General features: G+C 45.2%; 1 protein-coding gene across 1 annotated transcript in view; it reads left to right on the top strand.

Annotated features, from left to right (window-relative positions):
* Positions 1-17583, top strand: part of LOC120940513 — a 308239-nt gene that overhangs the window by 170536 nt on the left and 120120 nt on the right. Inside the window, exon 6 of the mRNA XM_040353429.1 lies at positions 4505-4541. Coding sequence (XP_040209363.1) covers positions 4505-4541 — 37 coding nt within the window. The remainder of the gene's footprint in view (positions 1-4504; positions 4542-17583) is intronic.

Below are 17583 nucleotides of genomic sequence, written 5' to 3' on the forward strand. Positions count from 1 at the left end.
TATTATTAATCCAGACTGTAAGGAAACCTGAGACAAGTATAACTTCAACAAATAAAAAAACTTTTGCAAAGAGTGTACCATATTTACCATCTCTATCAGAGATTACATCTAATGTACCATTAAATATGTTTAACCAAACATAGAAATGTAGGAAAAAAAAGGGGTTGAAAGAAATTTTTTTCTTCAACCGACAGTGAAGCAACAATAGACCAGTTGGTCTGAAACTCAGTGATGTCGGCATACAACTGCGAATAACCAACACTGTAACCAATGTTAAATTAAGAAAAATGAAAACCCATAGTAATTCGCAGTTCAGACGAGAAAGGGCAACCCTCATATTAAAGAGAGCAGTCCTGACTGAGTGGGGGAAAATCATAGCGACACGGGGAGCCACAAAAAATTTACATTAGAAAAAATACCTGTGACGATCATTGCTGAGACAACCAAACAGATTACCGCCAAAAAAAAAAACATATATAAACTATCTTAGACACAGACTCTAAGTCCAAAAATTGTGCAGTGGAACCCATAACTGAATTACGCAAGTCATATTAAGTGCAAAAAATTCTATAAGAGAGACCACATTAGATGAGGTAGGTGTAATTATCTATTCTGTTAAACCAGAAAAACTATCTGGTAAATGTATAAGGCCCACAGAGGGCAGATAAAAAAAATATATATATGTATATATACATATATGCATACACAATTAAGCCTGAGGCGAGTTAGGCAATATTTGCCCATGAAAGGAGCTACAGGAGAATTACAAACATTACTATATATGTTGATGACCATCAGTGTGTAGGAGTCAGCTAGCCAATATATCTTGCATAGCAAAAAATGGTCAGCATATGGAAATCCTGAAAAGGGTAAGACATACCAGCATATGGCAGTGTTACCACATAACTGACAACCTCTTAAACACTATATCATCTACACCATTACTTGTACTATGATATTGTAATAACTTGAAGTAGCATGAGGGCAAAATAAACTAAATGAAACCTCATAATAGAAACCCAGTCAAAACCTGAGACCAATTGTTAGGTAAACCTGAGGAAAAAAGGATTAAATGGGTGAACCAAGGAAAAGGGTAGTTATTTCAGGCGCCATGGATCGGCGTCGGGTCTGAATCTGCGACGGTCTCCTCGGATTACTGGTGTGTTCCAGATAGGTGCTGGGCGAGGCGTGGATGGGGTGCGCGGGAGATTGCTAGGATCCATCAGTCCCAACTTGAGTAAAATATCCTGTCCTTCTGGGATGGTGGTGGCGATGTAAGTGGTTCCGTTGTAAGGGACAATCAGCTTAAAAGGGAACCCCCATCTGTATCTGATCCTGGCAGTGTAAAGCACTGATGTGATCTCCTTCATTCTTCTGCGTCTGTCCGGCGTTGCTTGGGATATGTCAGGATAGATTTGCAGCTGGACTCCCGCCAAAGTGATATTTCTCATGCCTCTAGCAGCGCGCATGATCTCCTCCTTCACCAGAAAGTCTTTCATACATAGCACTATATCTCTGGGTGGTTTGTCAGGAGAGGGTTTAGCTCTCAATGCACGGTGAATACGATCGCAGACAAAAGCCTGGGGACTATGATCTGGCAACAGGAGCTGGAAAAGCTTAATGGAGTAAGGTACCAGGTCTGTGATGGTTTCTGGGACCCCTCTAATTCTCAGGTTAGACCTTCTGTTTCTGTCGTCCAGGTCCTGGACATGTGCCTGCAGCTGTGTAAAAACAGATGAGAGGGATTCATGTTCCCTGGAGAGGTCATTAAAGGCAATGGAGAGTTCATCATGCTTGTTTTCTAACAGGTCTGTACGAGACCCCAGTGAGGCTATTTCCTGGGACAATGTGCTTGTGGACTTCTGGATCTCTGTCTGGAATTTGTCAAGGAGCTTAGTGCAAATAGCTTCTAGGCTAATGTCCAGGTCTGCCTTAGTAAGTGGGGTGTACTCACTGTTTATTGCAGAGTTCATTTCCAGAGGTGCCTGTGGAAGTTCTTGTGCAGAGGGGGAGGGGAAAGCATGGTTCCAGCACCATGCTTAGCCATCTTGCCACGCTGCTGTGATCTGAGGAGATAATGAGTGAGGGTTTTCTGGCTGCTCCAGCATCTCCTCTTCCCTGAATTCGGCATGCACAGGTGCTAGTGTGCAGGGGTGTCAATAAATAGAGCTTTTGGCAGTATGAATAGCCCTGATGTGTGGCTGAGAGCCCTGTGAAGACTGGAGCTCTCTCTACGTGTGACTGCTCCGTCCCATGTCTCCTGCCTCCCTGATTCTTCTTAATTTTTAACACAACACTACCGCTGCTTTTTGAACGGCACTGTGTGGTGCCATTGTATTATTAAAGGAGTTGTAAAGGCAGGAGGTTAGAATGTATTATTATAAAAAGCCTTCTGCAGCAGCGCCTATCAGCACCAACACTTACCTGAGGTCCCTCTCTGTCCAGCGATGTCCATGAATGTCTCAGCCGTCTGAGATTCTCTTTCCTGATTGGCTGAGACACAGCAGTGGTGCCATTGGCTCCTGCTGCTGTCAAAGTCAGCTAGCCAATGAGGGGAGAGAAGGGGCCAGGGTGGGCTCTGTGTTGGAATGGACACAGGAAGCTGCGACACAGCTTGGGTGCTCCCATAGCAAGCTGCTTGCTGTTGGGGCACTGAACAGGAGGGAGGGGCCAGGAGCACAGAAGAGGGACCGGAGAAGAGAAGGATCCAGGCTGCTCTGTGAAAATCCACTGCAACAGAGCAGGCAAGTACAACATGATTTTTTTATAGGAAAATACGCCTTTACAATTGCTTTAAGTGCAGGCGTTGGTTGATTACAAGCCTTTGTGTCATTTATTCAGCATTTTTAAAGCCTCATAACCATCTTTATTCAGCATTTTTAAAGCCTCATAACCATCTTGTAATGCATGTCATGAATATTACAATGCCGTCACACCACTCTGTTCACAAAGGAGCGGTTCTGTTAAAAATTAAGCAGCATGCCGCTTTTATGAGGCATCAACCCTTTTCAGCTGCCTCCCATTTATTTCAATGATGACGCTCTGTAACTACACCTTAAAGGATAAGTTCACCTTTTTTTTTTTTATCCCCCTAAATTCCAGCTCCCCATGTACCAATATAGCATTTAAAGTGGAAGTTCACCCAAAAATAAATTTCTAATACCTTCAGCTGACCGGTTATACTGCACGGATGCGTTTTTTTTTTTTTTCCCATACATACCTTGTTAGCGGTGTTTCATCCCTCGGCTTCCGGGTACGATTCTAGCGGGGCTGGCCGTTCCTAGTTGATTGACGTTCCTCCGACCGCCGCATACTGCGCGTCACGACTTTCCGAAAGAAGCCGAACGTCATTGCGCAGGTGCCGTATAGAGTAGGCTTTATACGGCGCCTGCGCAGCGACGTTTGGCTTCTTTTGGAAAATCGTGACGCGCAATATGCGCCGATCGGAGGAACGTCAATCAACTACCAACGCCCCAGCCCCGCTAGAATCGTACCCGGGAAGCCGAGGGATGAAACGCCGCTAACAAGGTATGTATGACACACAGAATTTATGGCATTACAATTAAAATAAAATCAATGGTGACGGCTGACAAGTGTTTAATTTTTAACGCGACACAACACTACCACTCCTGTGTGAACAGCACTGTGCAGTGCCATTGTAATATTCATGGCCGGTGTTGAAGAACGGTTATGAGGCTTTAAAACTCAGAATAAATGCAGCATAAACACATAGTATTGACACACATGTGAACAAGCCCTAACAGACATAAAATTAGGGCGTTGCTTAGTTTTTTTTTTTAATATCTGGGACTAAGCAAAAAAAGTAATCCTTCTAGGCTTACTGAGGTGAACTCTGGCAAATGTCAAATACATAAATATATTCTGAGCCTATTGTATGTATCAGTGTTGTATACACTGATCACATACAATATACAGCAGTCCTTGCACCTATAAAATACTTATTAAAGGCCAAGTTCATCTTTTGGGAAAAAGTTATAAATGCACATATTGTATTTGCACAATATATTTTGCTATGTCAGGATCCTGCAGGCAAGCCCTGCAGCTTTCAGCCAGTACCTCTGATATGGACTGACTGTTTACAAGCTGCAGGGCTTGTAAATGAACTATGAGAGTGCTCACCAGAGCTCTCGCCGCAATCCATTATGGACTACAAGACATCAGCCGTAATAGCTGACGGTACTTGTGGTTCTCTCATTCACAGATCGCTGTGAATTAATGATGCGGCCATTTGGGCAGAGTGTATGGGTTAGGAATATGTATTTCATGCAATAACTTGCAGAGTGCAGTGATATATAATGACATGACCATCCAAGGATATGCATGGATGGGTGAACAGTAATTAAAGTGAAACCAAAAACTGCATTAATTACTGATTACTGCTAGAAAATCAGTGGGAATAGTAAAAAAGCCATGTGTTTATACATTTTACAGTATCCTAATTATACTATATGAAACTATTTTATTCTCTTCTTTTTTTGCCTAGAATTTCACCTGTAGTGATTATGGAAACAGAAAATTGGGTATGGAATTTTTTTAACTCTCTAGGTTGTTCTGCACAATGACAGTTTTTATATAATGCCAATACTATAGTGCCAATATGCTTTTATTCTTGTCTTGTCTAGAACTTTTTTCCTTTTTATTTCTATTTTTTTCAAAAAGATTTGGAATGCACTGTTGGGAGGCCACAAATGTACCTAGAACCTACTTTATCTGCTTGTACATCAACAAATGTTAATTTTCTCAATGGCTTTCTTGAAGAAATAGAAGCTTCTTCTGGAGAAAAACAAACAAGTATTCTAGGCAAGATGCTAATAGTTTAGGTAATAATTTCCATTGCAATTATAGTGATAGGTTACCCCATTAACATCTCTCTGGTTGTAATATAGTGAATGCTGTATATAAACCTTGTGTACATACCTCCCAACTTTTGAACTTGAGAATGAGGGACACTTCAGAGAGATAGCTTGCAGCAGGAAAAAGTCAGTGTGGCCAAACATGATAGTGGGAGGGGCTTAGGCCTCGTACACACGACCAGACATGTCCGCTGAAACTGGTCCGCCGACCAGTGTCAGCGGACAGATCTGATCGTGTGTACAGGCTAGCGGACAGATTTCCAGCGGACAAATGTTTCTTAGCATGCTAAGAAACATGTCCGCTGGGAAGCTGTCCGGCGGACATGTCCGCTGGGAAGCTGTCCGGCGGACATGTCCGCTGGGAAGCTGTCCGGCGGACATGTCCGCTGGGAAGCTGTCCGGCAGACATGTCCGCTGGGAAGCTGTCCGGCGGACATGTCCGCTGGTTAGTACGTCTAACCAGCGGACAGAAATCCTGCGCATGCGTCAAATTGATTCGACGCATGCGTGGAAGCATTCAACTCGCGCGATAGAGAACGTCGGTGTCGTCTACGTCACCGCGTTCTCTGTCCACGCGGATTTCGGTTTGATGGTGTGTACAGCCATCAGACCGAAATCTCCCAGCGGACATGTCCGATGAAAACGGTCCGGCGCACCGTTTTCATCGGACTGTCCGCTCGTCTGTACGGGGCCTTGGGGGCCATGGTTAAGCGAAACCTGGGCGTCCTTGTACTTATAAAGTGTACTTTGATTGCTGTGCCACAAGCTGGAGTCTCAGGGATACATATCAACCTCAACACAATCATTTGGAAAAATCCTTTCAATACATCTGGTCTTGTAGACACAGAAAATGGACAGAGCTTAAAACAGGGGATCATTAAGGACCTGAGGAACCCTGGGAAGGAGCCAAAAGAATAAGTACTGCAGTATGAACCAACCCTTGAAGGGCCTACACACTATACAATTTGTATGCAATTTTCTTGTACAGCTTTTCTTTAGATTTACCAAAACCATATACCGTATTTATCGGCGTATAACACGCACTCTAACTTTAAGAGGAAAGTTTCAGGAAAAAAACTTTCCACAGCCCCCTGCGTATGACACACAGGCACAGTTTACCCTTTATTCTCAGGGTAAAAAAGTGAGTGTTATATGCCAATAAATACCGTAATATGCTGTCAAACCTAAACACTCTCAAATTGTATGCGATCAGGCAGGCCCTTGCACTACATAGTTGAAGGTAAATCCAAAGAAAATTGAACAACAAAAATTGTATGTGTATCCAGCTTTAGGGAGAGACAAAGGGAAGGATATCTATCAAATATGGAAGGCAGGAAGGAGGGATCACTATAATGCATGGAAGGAGGGATCACTATGGCACCTGGAAGGCAGGATGAATCACTATGGCACCTGGAATGAAGGATCATTATGGCACCTGGAAGGCAGAAAGAAAGGATCACCATGGCACCTGAAAGTAACACCATGACATCTGGAAGGCAAGAAATAACACTATGGCACATAGAAGGAAGGATCTCTATGGCACCTGGAAGGATCTCTATGGCACGTGGAAGGATCACTAAGGCACGTGGAAGGATCACTAAGGCACGTGGAAGGATCACTAAGGCACCTGGAAGGATCACTAAGGCACCTGGAAGGATCACTAAGGCACCTGGAAGGATCACTAAGGCACCTGGAAGGATCACTAAGGCACCTGGAAGGATCACTAAGGCACCTGGAAGGATCACTAAGGCACCTGGAAGGATCACTAAGGCACCTGGAAGGATCACTAAGGCACCTGGAAGGATCACTATGGCACCTGGAAGGATCACTATGACACATGGGAAAAGGATCACTATGACACATGGGAAAAGGATCACTATGAAACCTGGAAGGCAGGAAGGATCAGACTTTTTGACTGTCTAACCGCGTACAGGACCCTAAAAACCAATCGCTGCCTTCAGAATTTTAAAGGGTGTAAATTGCTCATTTCACTTCCTCACCAACTATCGCAGTTTCAGAGGCCCGGAAATGCCAAAATAGCACTACCCCCCCCCCCCCCCCCCCCCAATTGAGAAAATTGCCAACATTTTTATTTAACAGGAGCCCGAAACCAAAATTTCAAAACCTTGGGACAAAAAGTGAGATCTGCAAAATACTCAACATGCCTCTCCGCAAATAGTTTGTGGTGTCCAAAAAGGGTAATTTGGAGGGTTTTGTGACATTTCATGGCATCTGGACCTGGTAGGGAGGACGTAAAATGACCAATTTATGCCCTTAGTCTGAAGGCAGTGATTGGTTATCAGGGTCCTGTACGAGGCTAGACTGTTATAGACTCACACATGTGGTGTCCCCATACTCAGGAGAAGCAGCAGAATGTGTTTTGGGGTGTAATTTCACATATACCCATGGCATGTTTGAGCAATTTCCAAAAACTTGTGGGAAAATATAAAATATTCCATTGACTCAACATGCCTGTCATCAAATAGCTTGGGGTGCCTACTTTCCAAAAAGGGGTAATTTGGGGGGGTGTTTGAACTGTCCTGGCATGTTATGCCCAACATTAGAAGCTTATGCCGCACATCACCCACTCTTTCAGCCACTTGCATGAAGACCAAGCCTTTTCGGACACTTTTTCTTTACATAAAAAAAAAATTTCTCTTTTCGTTCATGGACAGTCACAGCCTCCTTAAATCTTGACTTGTGGGTTATGTTTCGTCTCTTAGGAGAGGAATAGGCAGACATGTTGGATATTTAAATACATGTAACTTTAACAGAGTTGAACAGCCCCGCCCAGGGGACGGTCCCTCCGGTCATAACGCCTCACCCTGCAGCCAGCAGCTCAGTTTTTTTTCTGCCTAGTAGAGGAGTAGGACCTGGCTCCCTTTTGGGCCCAGAGTCCTGAAGAATTTTTTTTTATTATTTATTTTTGTGATTCTTCTATCAACTGCCGGATGGGTGACGGGCTGGATATTATAGATCCTTGTAGTCCACCCAGTCCGGCCATCGAGCGTGAGTATATTAGCTACGCGCTGGGTGGGCCACGACATACCCCATGGCTCCAGGGGTGGCCAGTGAGCATATGCTCCGCGGTCCACATATGACTGGGCTGCTGCTGTCTTACTGACAGTGGACCGGGCCGACAGCTACTCCGTACCACTCGGTTGTAGGCCTGTCAGGGACGCGCCAGCAAGTCCTCGCAAGGACGGGTAAGTACGGTTTATCCTGCCTCGGCAGGATGGAACAGCTGGGCATTCCCGGGATTAAGGGGTTCTCCTGTCCTCCCTTTCCCTGCTCTCTGTCACCCTTTCCCCTCCTGCCCTCGGGGGGTCGATGCGACCGGGGTGTACCTGTGGGGGGACTCCGGGTCCCAGTTGGGGACTGTGGGGTGTCAGGGCCCGCTTTTTGTGGGGGGCTGTCTGTCTCCTGGAAAGTCTCTGCCACGGCCTTCTCGTCCACATCGCTGTGCTCAGGCGCCATTTTTGCAGCGCCGACACCATTTTTAGTGTGCCTGCTTTTCTCTATTGAATTTTCCATTGGCGCCCATTTTGCCGTGGCCTCGCTGTGACGCAGGTCGGCATTGCGGGTGGCCATTTTCTTGTGGTCCACGCCCTTTTCTCAGGAGGCATCTGGCAGCCATTTTGGAGTGGGTTTTGGCCTCTAGCTTGGCTTCCTGAACGGTGCGCAGTACAATCACCTCAGTTTTCCTCAGACACATGCTGTGTACAGACGGAAGGCGGGCAGCAGCGCTGATCGGTCTCCCTCTGGGTGGTGAGTCCCTTGGGTAACCCCCCTGGTCGGTGCAGCAAGGAGGGTGGACTTTTTTTTTTTTTTACTTGGTCCCTGAGGGCTGTCAGTGGGTCCCTGAGGTTCTGGTATGTCAGAGGATGCAGACCAGAACCTTTCTGGTGAGGATGATCCTTCGTCCGGGTCAGCACAAGACGGGGCACTTGTGAGTGCACTTATCAATGCTGTGAGAGACTCTCTCAAGCTGGAAGATACAACTGAGACGTCCACAGAGGGGTCAGTCTCCTTTGGGAGGCACAAATCTAACCACTCTGTTAAGGTTTTTCCTTATATATCTTTCTTTTTGATAAGTTCATAGATAAGGAATGGGAACGGCTGCAGAAGTCCTTTGTGGTCCCTCAGTGTATGGCGGTCCGTTATCCTTTTGAGGAGAGCCTTTTGAAAAAATGGGCTTCTCCTCCAGTTTAGAGAAAGTGGTATCTCGCGCCAATCAGGTGAAGTATATAGTGAATAAAGTAAATATATTAATATGACATATATATTAGCGAGTAAGCTGCTCCCCTGAAATTGAGGCCAAGGTCAAAAGGTCAAAAATTGGATATTGGTAGTGTGTAGGGGGCGCTATAAATAAGTTGTGTGATCAAAAATAATTCAATAATCAAGATAATCAAATCCGTCTGTGCTGACAAACTAGTGAACAGAAATAACAATCAATGCAATAAATGAATAATGCAATAAATTGAGATTAAAAAATATATATATAACTATAAGGAAAAAAAATAAATAAGTCAATATATAAAGTCCATTCAAAAATATTAGGTGAAATCCATTCAAATATTTCCTTAGCAAATAAACGGAGAGAACAATGTTGAAAATTCATATGAAAGGTATAGACCTCCACCAAGAAAAAGATCCCCCAATAGTGTACTGATGGATGGCTTCTTACCACAAGGCGTTGACCTGAATGTTTAGAAAAGGTCAATTACAGCAGTTGGTCACTAAACCAGTTGAAAGATTCAGCTGTGTAGCTTTGTCTCCTAGACCCAGGTACTCTCATACAGGAAGGAAAAGGAAAACCGCCATAGTAAAGTATTGTTTATTAAAATATCAAAAAAATAACAGCGTACCCAAATGGCCTCCTCCAGTTGTTGACCTCCTCTTTTGCTCGGTTAAACAAGGTAACCACTCTCCCAGTAGAGGGAACCCCTGCATTTAAGGACTCTACCGATAGGAGGTCTGAAGTGGTGAACCATTTCATGTTCACCATGTTGGGGTCAGCGTTGCGGCCTATCTCAGACACTCACTGAATGAGCAAAGATGTTGCACCAAACAGTGGAGGAGCATCAGCTCCCTCCAGAGTGGGTAAGGCTGGCCGACCAGTTGGTACAGGGCCTTGTGTGTGTCTGTGATATTTCCATTGATCTAAAACACAATGGATCTAATCCAGTACGTGAAGAGACCCGCCACGGGAGGATAAATGAAGGCTTACCAACTAGCCAGTGACCGCCCTTCTCACTGTCTCTATGCTGAAACAGTGAGGCATTGCCATCATGGGCTGCTTAGACAACCTTCTTCTGAGAGCAGCTTCTGGCTCAGAATTAGAGGTGGATGTGTCTATAGCCAGCCAGACCCTTTCGGTCCTGGTACCAACTCAGCGTTTGGAGTACCTAGGGTTGATTCTGGACTCCTCTGAGGCGAGAGTCTTTTCCTTTCCCTGGAAAAATTGCAGACTCTTCAGTCTGCGGTGAAGCTGTTGGCATCCCGCAAATGGTTGTCTTTCCGTTTTTGCATGCGAATCCTGGGTCTGATGGATTTGCCCGTGTTCTCTGCCTCCATGGCCCGGGCACGATACGAGCAGATCTTGCGGTTCATGCACTTAAGTAACAATTAACTTTGTCATCCTTGTGGAGACCCTGAATACATCGGCTCTACAAAATTCGGCCCCTCGTAAACCACTTCAACTAACGTTTTGCAGCCTTGCATACTCCCCATCAAGTTGTCTGCGTTGATAAGTTCCTGATTAAATTTTCTGGTCGCTTGTCTTTCAAACAGTACCTTCCCAGCAAGCGTGCCAGATATGGGGTCAAGATGTATAAGCTCTGTGACAGGGCCACGGGCTATACAGGCTAAACATGTAGCAAAACCATCGGGCCTTCAGAAAAAAACTTAAGACCTATCTATTCTGAAGCATGGTTGGACGACCACATTGGATACAGCGCCTTGAGGCGATTTAGTTCTCATTTGTAGCACTATACAAGTTACTCACTCACGAGGGAAGAGATGGTCACGTAAAGATGGAGAACTGCCCAGATTACATAGGGAGCGCTGGCAAGATAGTGTGCAACTTGGTGTCACCTTTACTCAGAAAGGGGTACCATTTGTATTGTGGTAGTGTGGTACCCCACCAGTGTCTGAATACAGGATTCTCAACCAGGCAGGTTGAGGGGCTCCAGTGTATTTGCTTATTTGGGAGGAAACTGGCTTTTCAGTTTCCTCATTATTTACAAAAGTCCACTTTTGGGACCTGGAGCCTGGGGATTTCTTAGAGATCCGGGTGGGATGAAATCCACAGTCCTGGATCCGGGTTTTGAGACTCAATGGCACATTGATTGTTCAGGTGTGTGTGGGCCTGATGGTAGAGTCAGGACCAGCATTATGGGCTCCACCCTCCCGAGGAGACCAGGGTATGCAAGGGAGAAGCCAGAGAGTGCAGGTGTGCACAGTGAAAGTCAGAGACCGGAGTCTCAGGGTCAGAGCAGTGAGGGGCTGCTAACTGTATGGACAGTGTTGGCAAAGGGGATTAGTCTGTAGGAGACAGAGCCTGAAGCGGGTGGCCTGAGCAGCACTGCTGTATGTATAAACCAGGAGGCTGAAGTTATTATTTTGTACGGACGGTGAGGGAAAACCTGTGATTTTTGTTTTCTTGAATTTTCTTAATAAAAGTGGGCAAACAAGCCCTGAAATTGAATTTCTGGCGTGGATTGTTCTCGCTAGCGGGTGCTACACTCGAGCTAGACAACCCCCAACTTTACAGTATGTGGACAATTATTACACGAGCGTGCCACTTTTTAGTCACTTGTTTCATCATCAAATGTTCACATGTAGCACTGTGCGACCTAATCGCCGGGGCTTACCTCAGAGGCTTGTTGATTCCCGTTTTGGGCTGGGGGAGAGAGCCTGATCCAAGTGTAATAATTTGCTCGCTGTGAAGTGGAGGGATAATAAGAATGTTTTCGTTCTGTCCTCCCTTCACGCAGACACGACAGTCAAAATTCGTACGGCAACTGGTGTTGTGGAGAAACCCCTCTGTGTCCACGAATATAACCAAAATATGGGAGGGGTGGACGTCAACGACCAGTTGTTGGCGTGGCGCCATACCTAGTTGCCCGTAAGGCCAGACGCTGGTACAAAAAAGTGTCTATACTTATTTCAATTGGCTTTTCTGAACACTCATGTGCTATACAGAGCTTCAGGATGGACTGGATCTTTCCTTAAATTCCAGGAAGATATTGTCAGAGCCCTCCTGTATCCAGGCGGTGCTTCACCTCACCATCCCCAACCAAATGCAAGTAAGCCGGCTGCATGAGACATTTTCCGTGTGTCCTACCTAGTACCCCTACCCAACGAGCCCCCCAAAGAAAATGTGTCTGTAGAAAGCGTGGATATAGGCATGACACCCATTATTATTGTCCACACTGTCCTGACAATCCTGGTCTTTGCATTGGTGAATGTTTTGAACGCTACCACACACTAGTGCAGTATTAGCGTAGGGTACCGCATTTCAGATTAGGACACACAGGATCTGCCTAGATGCCATTGCATTTTGAGAGACTGGAACCGAAAGTTGTCGTCTATCTATCTATCTATCTATATATATATATATATATATATATATATATATATATATATATATATATATATATATGTTAACCGTTTTTTTTATTTCAGGTGTGCCATTCAGCTGCAGCACGGATTTATTTATCTTGACAGCAACAGCGTTTGCTCCCACAATACATAAGCCGTGACTCCAGTGCTGTAGGAGGTGATTTCACCACAACAGTTAAAAATAAAAAAGAGCATGAGGGCAGCAGGGGCGGTGGAGCAATTTGCTTCTAACTTTTGCCGAAGGATGCCCCCATGCTTCGGCATATATAAATGGTGCATGTATGCCCATCATTAGAAGTGGGTGGATAAAGGGAGGTATTCTAATGGTGGGCATACCCACCGATCAATCTTTTTTTCGTTCAGCCAATAAGCTGCATGAAAAAAAGATTACAATATATGCCCGACAAAGACCAGCAACGTACTGGTATGTTACTGGACTTTGGTTATACCAGAATGATGCCTGCGGGTTTAGGTGTATCCATTCTTTTCAGCCAGTGGTCAGCTTTCATGTAAAAGCAATCCTAGCGGCTAATTAGCCTCTAGACTGCTTTTACAAGCAATGGGAGGGAATGTCGTCGTTCCCCCACCGTCTTCCATGGTTTTCTCTGGCTCTCCTGTCCCAACTGGGAATCTGAGAATGCAGCCGTTGGTTCCGCCAGCTGACCATAGAGCTGATAAGAGATCAGAATGGCTCCAATCATCTCTATGGCCTAAGAAACCGGAAGCTATGAGCATTTCGTGACTTAGATTTTGCCGGATATAAACAGCGCCTGCGCAAGCGTCGGTCTGGCATCATATGTAAACAGCAATTGCACCATGCATGTGCGGTTTCACCGGGAATGTCTGATCAAGGGCAGTAATTTTAGCAGTAGGCCTCCTCTGTAAATCTAAAGTGGTAACCTGTAAAGGCTTTTAAAGGCTTTTAAAAATGTATGTAGTTTGTCACCACTGCACGTCTGTGCACAATTTTAAAGCATGTCGTGTTTGGTATCCATGTACTCGGCCTAAGATCATCTTTTTTTATTTCATCAAACATTTGTGCAATATAGTGTGTTTTAGTGCATTAAAATTAAAAAAATTAAAGTTTTTTTCCCAACAAACAGTGTCAGGGCTTTGTCTTCAAGTGGTTAGAAGAGTGGATGATGTGTGACATAAGCTTCTAAATGTTGTGCATAAAATGCCAGGACATTTCAAACCCCCCACCCCCCAAATGACCCCATTTTGGAAAGTAGACCCCAAGCTATTTGCTGAGAGGCATGTCGAGTATTTTGCAGATCTCGCTTTTTGTCAGTTTTGAAAATTGAAAAAAAAAAAAAAAACATTCTCTTATCGTCCATGGACGGACAAAGCTCCATAAATCTTGACAAGTGGGTTATGTTCCTGTTCACAGGAGAGGACTAGGCAGAAACATGTTGGATAATTAAATACATGTTACTTGAACAGTTGAACAGCCCCGCCCCCTCCGAACATAACCCTCCTCCCTGCAGTATGCAGCCTCAGTTTCTTTCTGCCTAGCAAAGGAGGACATATGGCTCCCTTTGGGCCCAGGGCCCCGATGAATTTTATTTTTTTCTTGAAAGAATCTTCTATCAACTGTCGGCTGAGAAACAGGCTGGATATATAGATCATTGTAGTCTCCTCAGTTCGGCCAGCGCGAGTGTGAGCACACCTTTGCAAAGAGGCTGGGTCTGCAACGACTATCCAGCTTAAGGGAGTCCCTTACAGCATTGATAAGCGCACTTACAAGTGCAAAGAGGCTGGGTCTGTCACGACATACCCGATGACTCCTGGGGTGGCCAGTGAGCATTGCTCCGAGGTCCACATATGACTGGGCTGTGGTGTTGTCTCACTCAGTGGACCGGGCCGACAGCTACCTCCAATGCGGTTGTATGCCTGTCAGGAATGCGTCAGTGGGTCCTCTCGTGGTACGGCTGAGCATTCCTGGGGTTCGGGAGTCCTCCTATCCTCCCTTCCCTGCTCCTTTTCCCTTTGCTGAATTGCTATTGCTGCTGTCGGGGGCACCTCATCATGGGACTGTGGTGCGTCTTGCCTACGCTTCTACCCTACGTTTGGGGGACAGAAAGTGCAGCGCTAAACTCAATTGATCTGTGAAAATGCTGCCAAAATCACATGACATGCAAAAGTGAAATCCAAGGGGGATATACAGAGGACTGTAGGGTATTGTGAAAAGAAAAAAATCACACAGCATGGGCGCAATACTGCATGAAGTCCATAAATGTGTTTCCAAACAGGTGAGTGAAAACACTACACAGGTGCAGTGAACAATTTGGATAGTTCATAGGTATGCTTCCCAATAAATGAATGAAACACTTCACAAATGATGTCAATTCAGATGAATGAAGACAGCGATCATGGCTTGTCTGTAGTAATCTTCAAAATATCATGTAAAGAAAATGGGTACTCTTACCAGCTGTGGTGGACTTGCATGTTAGTCTTAACAGCAAGTCAGATAAGGCATGGTGGTCTCAGCAGACCCTGGGCTCTGTGCGGATGGCTCTGTAGAGATGGTCACTCCGGCTCGGATGGTGGAACCAATCTGGTCAGATACCTCCCTTCAGGAACAGGACCCCGAATGGATAAGGCCAATGGTGAAATGGCCAGGCTCATAAATCAGCACAACATGTGTGGATATATAGAAACAAAAAAAGAAATGCTCCCAATGGTGCAGATCAAAAATAAACCCGTGAAGGCTTTATTTAAAAGATAAATGGATAAAATCACGTGAAAATTATAATAAAAAGCAGTATGGGGTACTAAGCATGTTACCCGACGCGTTTCGGCTCTAAGCCATCAACAGGGGCATGTATCTGTACCCCCACACTGCTAGACTTAAATATAACAAAAAATCCAAAGCTCCTCCCAAGGAAGGGAGGGGACAGGAAATAGACAATCCTAACAGGATATGATGCATCAGAAATACTTTAACATACATAGGGCATGGTGTATCATACCATTATTTAACACAAATAAACTGTTAATACTGGTAGAATTATATGACATGTACAATAAAAATAATGTCATGCAGATGATAACGGTTTACTTATAAGACAACCACTATATATATGATCGTACGTGTATCTCAATGTAAGGTACGAAAACGCACATGCCGTGTGAACACTGTCCAAAAAAGGGCCGTGATCAGCCGCAAGCCACAGCACACAGCCTCAATTCTAGACAGAAAAGCCCATAGCATTAGCCAATGCAGAGAAGTCTGCCCAAGAACCATGCTGACATGGTGCATAGTATCAAGAGGACAGTACAACGCATGAATCATTGCAATGGGGACACCCAGCATATACAATAAGGGCAGGGAAAATTGAGGGGCGGAGCAGATGACACGAGGAGACAAACATCCAATCGCTGACATCCGTGGATATCACCACACCCCCATGTCTGCCCACATACAGAAGGCCGGAGGATGAATGGCCCAAAAAACTGCAGCCAATCAAAAGAGAGACGTCGATGAGTGACCAGCCAGTCGATTGAGACATGCGCCAGTGTGTATTACAATGAACGGGCGCGGTGACGACAACGTCATCAACACGACCGCCCACTGAAGTAGATGAACGGGCGTAGTGACGACTATGCATCGACCATACGTCCGCCCATCCTGTGACGCGATCGTCAGGGCGCCCGCCGCCAATCAGGGACTAGATGGAATCCACCAAAACGCCCGGACGTGCGGCGATAATGCGCAATGACCTCACGCCAAACGACCAATAGAATCAGCATCTCCAAAGCTGAACGTTCCACTATGGGCTGAATAGAAAATTCAACCCCAGGGGACACCTATGAAAAAAGGTGAAGGAAATAAACTGATACTAGCAAAAGGTTTTTTTTAAAGGAAATGGCAAAACTGATACATGAATCGGTGAGATGTCATACACGTGGGGAACTTGTATAAGTCATAAAGATATTAATTAATAATTACCCAGTGCACACCTCAATGGGATTAAGCGTCTCAGCCGCCCAATAGATGGACGCGCATCCCAATGGGGGGGGGCACTGGAGTAGGGGGGAAAAAATGTGAAACAAAGGGAAACTGAAATATACATGTCAACAAGAGCTCACGCCCGATTGACGTCCCAATCGACATTCATGCCGTGGGGCGTATGGCTCTCGAGTTCATGTATCCAAAAAGTCTCCAAACGGGAGACACCCCTAATACAAGAGTCGCCCCTCCAATGGGGGACAAATTTGTCGATGACTTGGAAGGAGGTGCCCCTGGGATCTTTCGCGTGGTGTTCCAAATAATGCCTGGAGACAGTGTGTTTGGGGCAGCCCTTCCAGGTCTTACCCAGATGTTCATTAACTCTAATGGCAAAGTTCCGAATAGTTCGGCCCACGTATTGTAATTTACAGGGACATGTGATAAGGTACTCTATGTAACTAGTGAAACATGTGGTAAACTGCTTCATCTGATTACTGCGATTGGTCACGGTGGATGTAAAGGTGTCTGTCCTCCGTCGGCCTAAGACATTAACAATATATGTGTTTCACTTCCGACAGGGATGATATCCTTTTGTTTCTGGGAGAAATAAAACTTTTTTTAGGGGGATCTATGACATTAGGTGCGATTTCGCTCTGTACAGATCTTGCTCCCCTGAAGATTATGCCCGCCTTCTCGGGTAGGGAAGGTCCCAGGATTTTGTCACTGCGAAGCACCTTCCAGTGCCTATTGAGTATTTTCTTTGTCATTGTGTTGAACAGAAAAATCTGTGAAAAATGACCATTTGAACCTGTCGTCCTTGTTTTTCTTAGGTTTATCAATAAGCAGGGATGACCTTTCTATATTGAAAACAGTATTGATAGCCTCGTCCAACTCTCGAACTCTGTATCCTTTATCCAAAATTTTTTTTTTTTAGGATCTGACACTGAGAATCGAAATCCTCCCTCCTGGTACAGTTCCTCTTCATCCGAAGGAACTGTCCCTGAGGGACGAATCGCAGCCATTGGCGGTGATGACGGCTATCGTCCGGAATGTAACCATTCCGGTCGGTAGGCTTGAAGACAGTCTTAAACTCGAAATGACCGTCAATGGCTGAGATCTCTAGATCCA

The sequence above is a fragment of the Rana temporaria genome, chromosome 5, assembly GCF_905171775.1.
Source record: "Rana temporaria chromosome 5, aRanTem1.1, whole genome shotgun sequence".
Taxonomy (NCBI): Eukaryota; Metazoa; Chordata; class Amphibia; order Anura; family Ranidae; genus Rana; species Rana temporaria.